We start from the raw sequence: 9,894 nt of genomic DNA on the forward strand, positions 1-9,894 counted from the left end.
ACAAGCCAGAACATGGTTTTTCTATTTTCATTTTTTGTATTTGTTTTTATATTCTTTGGATCAATCTTTACTGACTGAACAACACTCTACCCTCCCTCCAGAGTTCACATTCCGAGTAAATTCCTTTTTCTGTACTGATTTCTTTCATTCAGTTGGAAAAGGGGGAGTATCTATTCAACACATTTTACGCTTATCAGAGAAATCAATACCTTTGAATTCTTTAGCATTGATACATCAAAGAAGCAAATGTGCCGAAAAGAAGTTGAAGATTCTCATATGAAAAAGGAGGTAGTGGCCGAGCTTTCTTCTTAACACTCTACAAAAAGAAAAAGAAGGGAAAAAACCCCTCCCTCAAAATTAACACCCAGACGAAACTCTACCCTAAATCAACAGCTTCATCAGTGAGCCCCTTTTAGCTCTGGTTGCCCTTCGGAATGTTAAGTTCACCAAATATTGGGCTGTCAACTCCAACTCCCATGCCATTGAGACCATTGTCAACATAAACAACAGCACCTGTAATCGCTGAAGCCAATGGGGACACCAAGAAGGCAGCAGTATTTCCCACCTCATCTGTACCATTTTGAGTTCCAAGTTTGGTGAAAAGTGAAACAAGAAGCAAGAGGAATTTGGGACTGAGAAAAAAGAGTGATCAGATTTGTATCCTTAACAATGTGTTCTCAGTGAACTCACCTGCAGACAGTTCTTTCTGCAAGGGAGCATTGGCTAGTGAGTAATCAATCATTTTATCAATGAATCCAATGGCTTTTGCAGCACGACTTCCCAGTGGTCCTGAGTATTGATTTATTTTAAGATAGAATCACAACAAATAAACCTCAGAATACAAATGGATTAACTGAATGAATGTACTATTTTCAGATAGAATCACAACCAAATAAAAATCAGAATACAAACTGGATCAACTGCATAACCCAAGTGATTTTAGAAGTCAAAGGGAGGTCTAGTATCTGAGCAACTTTATACGTTTGAGGAAATAAAACTTCCATGTCAACCACTTACGAATGTGATTAATGTTATTAATGATATTCCCTACCATCAATATTACGAACAGGAATGGCATTTACAGAGATGACATGGAATTTCATACAGGTTTATGTAAGTGTGTATACTCTATAGGTACTAAAAGGTTTCACTCGTGGTGAATACAGCGTTATAAAATGAGAGTGTACCGGCTGATATTGTATTAACTCTGATTTTGTGGCGTCTCCCAGCTTCAAAAGCAAGAACCTGCATTAAGCAGGAACCATTGTATAAGTGTCTTGAACTTATTAAAAAAACAAACCACAAGTAAAAGGTAAGTATGGAAATGAGAAACAAATAACTAACTCGAGTATCACTCTCTAATGCGGCTTTAGCCGAACTCATTCCACCACCATATCTGCTCATAAACAGTTGAATCAAGATCTATCCCAGCAACACAACCACTTAGTAGATAAGGCAGAGCATACATACCCTGGGATGATCCTTTCGGAAGCAATATACGTAAGCGAGATTGATGCGCCACCTGCAACAGTGACAGCAGAGTGTATTTCAGAAGTCATGACTCATAAGTATAATAAAATGCAAATGGAGATGAGTAACGTACTGAAATTTCCAAACGAAAAGCATACCTGGATTCATTATTGGAATGAAATGCTTGAGCAAAGAAACATAAGAGTAACTTGATGCAGATATTGCTGCAAGATAGCCCTTCCTAGATGTCTCCAGCAGAGGTTTCGTGACCTGTTTTAAACACATCCTGAAGTATAATCCCCAAAATAGATAGCAAACTGAACAGAAGAAGTCAGTCGTACCTCTGGTCCATTGGCAAGCGAATGCACGAGGATGTCAATAGTTCCGAAATCCTGTTTTACAGATTCAGCCACTTCCTGCGAGCAGTTCAGAAACCATGTGAATAGATACATTGGTTCATTTGCTGTTGTGGGATAAACTATAATTGATATTTCAATGATGACAAATCTTTTACCGAAGATATGGCATAAACAAGTAAAAATAATTACCAACTCTTCTATATAGCATCAATGTCAAGATAAAAAAAGGAGCAAATGTAATACCTGAACTGTCCATTTCGAGGACCCTGCATAGCGTTTATTTGCTTTAACCTGCACATCATCAAATATTCATGGTCAAAAGGGATATGATTGAAGCATCTCTCAATCATCTACAGTACTGTATTTAAGCAGTTGAACTTTACATCTTCCGGCACATCCTCTAAGGTGTCATAAACAGCATCCAATGGATATACTTTGGTGATCTCCATGAGAGAACCATCTGGCAACCTGTGAAATATCAAAATCTCCATCAAATATAGCTCTTCAAGCATCAACCTACCAAAGAGTAATTAAGAAATAATTCCACATTCTTACACGCGTGACGCATCAAACTTTCCACGACGTAAACTACTCTCGAAGATGTTGAGTGCCTGAAGCGAAAAAACTGTATCAGGATATACACATTGGCACATTGCTATAAAATTAGAAGGAGGACGGGATATGTAGCGTACAGGCACCCATGTGCCAACAAGGATTTCAGCACCAGCAGCAGCTAGAGATTTTGCTATAGCCCAACCATATCCATTGTCATCAGCTATTCCAGCAATAAATGCCCTCTTACCTACAAACCAAAATCTACAACATGTTTATATCATTCAACTTTGCTTAACAGAAACATATATTTTGATCTATTTGATATAAAGCTGACAAACCTCTGAGATCAATAGGCAGCCCTGGAGAAGACTTGGTTTCACTAGTTTCAGACATTGCCTTTGTGGAAAATTTATCAGATTTGACGGGAGTGGATGTAAAGCTACGGATGAAAGGTTGCAATGTAAGCCTAGCCCACGATGTTCCATCATTCCGAAGCCCACAATATGCAGCTTTTGTCATTAAAAACTCTTTGCAGAAAATGAAACACATGGTCTCACTGTCGCCATTTGCAAGCCAGATGCCGCCATCTCTCTCTCCTGTAATGTTATATGCAGAAGAAGAAGAAGAAGAAGAAGAAGGGTTTTGTTAGGGGAGATGAGACAAGTAATTAGGGGTGGAACTTGGGTCGGGTTAGCCCAAGCCCGATGGATTAAAACCCGACTTTTGTTGGTCATAGGGCCTGGGCTAACATATCATATTTGTAGTCGGGCTTGGTTTTGTAAAATGAAAACCCGACTCGGTTTTGTATTGGGCGGGCTTAGGTTAGAATATCAAAAAACCAAAAAACCCAAGCCCGTGTGCATATATGTACATAACCGGTTACATTGAAATACCCTAGCCCGAAAGATTACATTGCCCGAAGGGAATCTAACCCGAAGGCTCTCGCTAATGCGCCAGTTTTTAGTAGACCCAACCGCCTCCACCTTGTCCATGAAGACTTGCTTTCGCTCCTTGATCCACCCATCGTAGCAGCAACACTTGGTGAGATTCGAACTTGCAACATCTCTCATGAGAGGAGGAGTACACAACCAATTGAGCTAGAAGCTCTTGTGTAAACATTCTATTTTTATAAAAATAAGGTTGAAATTTTTTATTTTAGAGAGAATAATGTAATCAACAAGGTTAGTTTCCCTTTCAAACAATCAAATCTTTTTTATTTAATTAGAAGATTTTAATTTTGGTGTTTTTTATCTCATAATTCCAAAAAAAAAACCCGAAAAATTTGACTAACCCGACCCAACACGAATTGGTTGGGCTAGGGCTTAGGCTGAAAATTTAAGGACCGACTAGGGCTTGGTCCCGGACTCGGGTTGAAGCATTTGTAACTCAGGTTATACCTCAACCCGCGAATTCCACCCCTAGAAGTAATCACTCAAGTGGGTGCAATTAACTTCCAAATGGGTCGAACAAGACTTGGACCCATTTCGTGGAGGCCCAAGGCAAAATTTGTTTTGAATTTTGATTTTTGAAATCATTAATAATTTCGTTACCATTTATTATGTTTTTGAAAAGGAAAAAGATAGACAAAGGATTTACCTGATAGTCTAAATGATCTGAATTCAGTCAATTAATTGTGTGACTTTAAGTGGCAAGAGTATATGTAATAATTTTACAGAAATGAATGTATTTCCAAACTTGAAGATTCTGTCTTAATCATTCACTAGTATTAAATAGTCATCTTCAACTCTTACAAATCACCAAATCTCATCACATACATACATTATTTCGCTGCCACACACAATGCTGATCACCAATAATAATTCTTCAATGGAGACACAAAATGCAGATGCTGATCCTATCTTACCATTCCTTGATGGTGAGACTAATACATTGATGCCTGGACTCCAGCCATCAGCTGTTCCTTTGGCTACCTCACCTGGGCTGATTGAAGCTCAGTCCCCCATGACCAACACTGATAACTACACACTTCATTTTCCAGATTTCTTCAATTCAGTACCGCTTAGTGGCCCCCAAAATGAGCGTGTGCCAGAACAAGCAACGCAGAGGATGCTTGGTGGGGAGATGCTTTACGACTTGAATGAGCCCTATGAACCCGAGTTCCATACCTATCGATCAGTATTTAATGGGCTTTCTGGTGGAAGAGGGAGGTACACAGGGTCAAGGATGTCTAGAGTGTATCGTCGACTGTATCAACAACCGAGAACTCTCTCTACCCGTGCTCTGCGGGGACCGTCCACTGAAGGGTTCAATATCCCGAGGCAATCTGGACTAGCTCGTCCACCATATCGACTTCCAAGAACTCTCTCTACCCATGCTCCGAGGGGACAGTCCAATGAAGGGTTCAACATCCCGAGCCTATCTAATCTCCGTCCATCAGATCAACATCCAAGAACTCTCGCTACCCATGCTCCGCGGGGACAGTCCACTGAAGGGTTCAACATCCCGCGCCTCTCTCTACCTTCCAGTGGTCATTATAATAGCATAGGATCACCAAGAGTGGTTAGGGATATACCCTGCACTTTTGGTGATTCTTCAGCTCCATCAGGAGTCGCTAAAGCCACTCCACGAGTCAGCCTGAAAACAACAGTTCTCCCTACAACCGGCATTTCACAGGGCAACTCTAATGCAGCGGTTCAGCCTAGAGATGGTTCAATTTCAACAACATCAGAAGTCCTGGAACAGCCAACAGTGACCATTAGGTTCAACCGTGATGCCTCACGCCACACTTTTGGGAACTCTTCATCCCGAAGAAATGGTATTGATCTGTCCCTAAAGTTGGGAGAGCGTACTACTGATGTTTCCGTGGTTGCAGAAGGCTATGTTGATCTTGATCTGTCCCTAACTTTGCATCTACCTACTGCTGTAGCAGCAGAACCATCTAAAGGAGTTGCTGGTTATTCTGTGGCACCAGGTGGTCCTGAAAATAATCCAATTGAGCCAGGACATAATGAAAAAGATCCAAAGGGGGCAAGTTGGCGTGATATAGTCGGAGGGAGCGAAAGTCAGGACCAGGATTAGAAAGGTATTGAGTCCGAGGATAATGATTTGATTCTAAGGGTTCACTTCCATGTTATCTCTCCTTATATCCATCAGTTTAGTTTTATTTATTCCTAGGAGTCATTCTTCAGTTCAGTTGTTAGTCTGTCATTGTGTTACCCGCCAGGGAAACTGTGTCTTCATTTTTCTTTCCGTGATCTCAAGTCGTAGTAGGTGTCTTGCAGTGTGATTTTGTCTCACATTGCCAGTGTCTGATGTCAGGGTCCTTTCTTCCCTATTTTATCCAGAAGTGAACCAAGCTAGCTTTTTCGTGTTTATGTGGAAAATTGCCTATTGATTTTATCATGACAACATGATGGTGAATTTCTTCTTCATAATTTCAATTCGGCAGGGGAGGGGTAGGTTAGTAGGCACAAATTAAGATTGTGCTGACAGTTCCCTTCAGCAAAACCATTCTTAAACAATGTAATGTAAACATCCAATACTCTTGTACGTATACTCGTATAGAACTAGCTTGGAAACTTAATTTCTAACAAATTCTGTCAAGACACGTTTAACAGACGCAAAACATCGGAAATAGTAAAACCTGGGGAAAAAAAACATACTAGCTGCTTAATCAGACACGGCACAAACACGTACTGGAAAGAAAGCAACCTGAAAAAACACACACTGACTCGACTGTCTTGGAGAGGCCCAGTACTGAAAGCAGGAGGGCGGGCTAGAAAAAAACAACATACTAGCTGTGCAATCAGGCACAAACACTGAAAAAAACATACTGAGCGATATTAGCTATGTTAATATCGCATTTTTGCGTTATGGCAACAGACAATGCAGTGCCATGAGGATAAAGGGAGTACTCTTTAAGTGTGGAACATAAAGGTTTTGGTGCAAATTGATATTAGTTTAGCCTCGATAACTACTTCCAGCCAAAATTCCGTGCTTCACAGAGTTGCTATTGAAATTACCTACAAAAACTAGGCTATGCATCCATAACATTCAGTGCTATGAGACTAGCAGCTACCAACTGATATTAGATAGGAAAAGCCAATTGATCGATCAACTAACATGCTCAAAATCAAATCTGATATTAGATAGGAACACAAGTTCTGGCTTAATGTGCTCAATTTATGTCCAGCATCATGCCTAAAGGATAGTTGAACTTGTCAGATATGTTAATAGTTGAACTCTACATACTGGTACATATGGGCTGGCGTTCTGAATCTGATAATCCAATACTTGTTAATATCTGGGAAACTGAGGCTTTGCAAGCTTATTATACGACAATGATATGATTGTAAGAAATAGCCAGGACAATACTTTTATTAAAATACAAAACCCTAGGATGAACTTCATCTATGTGAATATGCAGTGATTCACACTCCTATGAAAGGACATAGAATGTTAGGGTTTCATGAAAATGGTCGTTAAGGCGCTTACGTAGATCAACATAAAGTCTAATTAATTACGATAAATTATCATCATGTCGGATCGTATAGATCCTATTCCCTTAATAAATAAATCAAAGGAATCATATATTTTATATATTTTCCATATTAAATGTACATAATTGTTTTGTCACTAGCCATTCGAATAATTAGGCGTGACTATATTCGATAGATTTTTAATTTGCTAAAACTAAATCAAATAACACAAGAAAAAACTGAGACAGTGAGACCAAAGTCCACTGGTCGCTAATGTACTTGACGAAAAATAAATCATGTAAAGTTAACAAAGTAACAATGACACCAGCAGACAGGCATAACTAAAGAAAATAGATTGATGAAAGTCATGAAAATAGAAAACAAGAAAATAAAATAAGCAGGGTGATAACAGACTATTTAGAGCCCAAGCTCCACAGACTCAATTTTGGGGTTTGGCTCTTGGCTTGCTTACAGCACTAGCTGACACCTTAGTTTCGATTAGTTTCACGGCAAAATTCCTCCCAAGGTCGAAAACCACCAGTATTACTAGCCACAGTATTAGATGGTACAGCAGCTGCAGGACTACTACCAGGCAATCCCAACTTTAAGGCCAGATCAACATCACCTATAGGAACTTTAGTTGGAAGACTTTCGTGATGGTACTGGTTGGTGCAATGGCATATCATTAGCTTTCTCCACTCCTCCATTTGCTCCTGTCTATGAGTATTTTGGTGCTCACGAAGAGAATGCTCATTATAGAACATCTCAGGACACTGTCTGCAGGAGAAATATCTAGGTCCATCCTGTTCAACAATCGGTTGGGCTGGCATCGTGGGTGCAGACTCTGTCTCATACTTGAGCTTTTTCCTTGATTTTTTTTTATTGGTTACAACATCTGCAGACTTTGGTGAAAGAAAACCATTTCTGATTTTGGCTTCCATTGAAGAGTTTAACAACCTTTTTGCCATTCGATTGAACTTGGGTGTTTAGAACATTTAGAAGATGACTACCTATATAACAAAATAATTCATCAAGATCAAATCTTTCGTGTATACATGGCAGTACATTCTATACTGTACTTATTACTACATGTCCTAATATATCCCTTTTGAGTTGGACCATTAAATTGACTCAATGCAAGATAATCTCATGAGCTGTCGTACTAATGTACATAGACTTTCATGATCTAGATTACAGCCCAATGCACGCCGGTCATATATCTCAAGTTGTAAGATACTGCTCTGCATCTCGATGCGCAATCAACAGTATGCATGGGGGCTGTCACGTTGTTAGTATTTTTCTGGATCATTGAGAATATCAGCCTATCAGGTTTTGATTAGTAATATTTGTAAATGAGGACTGAATTAATTCTACGTATTCCATATCAGGATGGACATCTTTACATTGCATCATAAGTATTATGAGTTGGACCATTGGCTCATTGATTGCAAGAAAAGTAGGAAGGTTACTAAGTTTTAAATATTGATTAGCGAAACTTAATTATAACCATTTTAAGTTCAATTTTAATTATCGAGAATATATGTTCAATGATGTTCTTCCAATCAGGAAAACTTTGGTTTGCTAAAGAGAGTGGTACTGTTCGAAGTTCTGATTCTATTGTGAAGCAAGGTGTATCTATCCCTAGTCCCAGCCAGTGTGGAGGATGTGCAAGAGACTGTATAACAGTCGCCCTGCCGGAGCACATGCTTCCAAGTTCCACTTGTCCTGTAACAGTTCATGTAACTTGCTGTCACACGTTTTGGCCTTCTGCGTTTGCAGATTATGTGCTATGGAGTCTGGAGAGTAAGAAAATTCATGATTCCATTTCTTCTTGATGTTGTAAACATCTGAACTAGAATTCTATCATATTTTTACTTTTGAGCGGAAGAAAGCAATTTTAATGTTTAATTTGATGAAAACATTTTTTGATACTCAGCTCTGTTCTTCAGATAAACTGTACGTTTTTACTTTGGGCAGCATTATGTGTCATTATCAATATATAATCAAATATATGAACATATTGAGAGGGGAAATATTTAGATAATAATACAATGACCTCTCCAACAGTACAAATTTTAGCGCAAAATTCAAATGTGAATAAAAGTCAGTACTAGTTCAAATATACCATACCTACATAGCTAAATCAGTATACCATATTGTAGCGCGCGTTACCACCAGTGGCGGCGGGTTCCAGACCTCGCCTCTTTATAAATAGAAAAATAATTATAGAATGAAGGTTATGAAGTCTTTCCCTCTATGCTATTTTCATTGAATTTTTAGTCAATGACTGTTTGAGTACATACAATCAGAACAAAATTCTAAGTTCTACAAAGAAAAATTGCAAGAAAATAGGGGCCATTTGTGTTGTTTTTACTCTTTCCTTCGTTGGGACTTTTGTGTTTAATTTTTTTAGCTATTAAACAAGAATGCAGCTAGGTAGAGAAGAATCTAAGCATTTATTAACCTGTCTCTAATGTCCATGCATGAAGGTGGGTTTCTTAGTAAAATCATCATTTAGATGAGCTCCCAGTCTCATACATGGTTGAAAAATTGTCTTTAGTGGTGACAGTTTGTCAAATTGTTTGTTCATTCTGACATGATAATCGATTACTTCAGTTACTCTAGCCTATGTATAAACATGTGGACAGTTTACATTTTATTCTTTCCTCTTCTCTCTCATATATTCAAATTTGGAATCATTTCTGTTCTTTATCTGCTTTTGCATGGCAACAGAATAGGCTCACCACCTTCATTCTTGCAGGAAAAGTGCTTAGTGATCGATGGACCCAAGCGCAATCAACAATCTTTATTGGAGTGATGGAAGCAGTACTGAAATCAAGGAACAAGATCTCATCAGTAAACTTGATGAGAACTTTCCTGGACAGAATCATGATCCTGAAGTAGATTGTACGTTGAAGTTGGGGGTGTCTTGTGATCAACCCGGATCAAGTTCAATGAGCAGCGACATGACTTTACAATCAAACATGTACACTAAGGACATTTGTGTTGATCCTTCACTGCAGGTATATAATACCTACAACCCCTTTTTTTTCTTCACACAGCTTGCTTTT

General features: G+C 38.9%; 1 protein-coding gene across 1 annotated transcript; it reads right to left on the reverse strand.

Moving 5' to 3' along the window:
• Window positions 1-190: 190 nt before the first annotated feature.
• On the reverse strand, window positions 191-2,923 carry MOD1 (NAD(P)-binding Rossmann-fold superfamily protein). The gene is made up of 12 exons (XM_086588304.1): window positions 2,723-2,923; window positions 2,522-2,631; window positions 2,385-2,440; window positions 2,213-2,297; window positions 2,073-2,120; window positions 1,812-1,886; window positions 1,629-1,740; window positions 1,471-1,522; window positions 1,345-1,396; window positions 1,188-1,245; window positions 691-789; window positions 191-570 (listed from the first exon to the last, which is right to left on the reverse strand). The coding sequence occupies exons 1-12, from the start codon at window positions 2,901-2,903 to the stop codon at window positions 413-415; spliced, it is 1,086 nt and encodes a 361-aa protein (XP_086444430.1). The 5' UTR covers window positions 2,904-2,923; the 3' UTR covers window positions 191-412.
• Window positions 2,924-9,894: the final 6,971 nt, after the last annotated feature.

The sequence above is a fragment of the Coptis chinensis genome, unplaced genomic scaffold, assembly GCF_015680905.1.
Source record: "Coptis chinensis isolate HL-2020 unplaced genomic scaffold, ASM1568090v1 utg8721_pilon_pilon, whole genome shotgun sequence".
Classification (NCBI taxonomy): Eukaryota; Viridiplantae; Streptophyta; class Magnoliopsida; order Ranunculales; family Ranunculaceae; genus Coptis; species Coptis chinensis.

Coding starts and splice junctions, on each gene's coding strand:
- MOD1 (XM_086588304.1), bottom strand. CDS start 2,903: ATGACAAAAGCTGCATATTGTGGGCTTCGGAATGATGGAACATCGTGG. Junction 1,741..1,811: donor CGCTTGCCAATGGACCAGAG/GTACGACTGACT, acceptor TGTTTAAAACAG/GTCACGAAACCTCTGCTGGA. Junction 1,246..1,344: donor CATTAGAGAGTGATACTCGA/GTTAGTTATTTG, acceptor TGCTTAATGCAG/GTTCTTGCTTTTGAAGCTGG.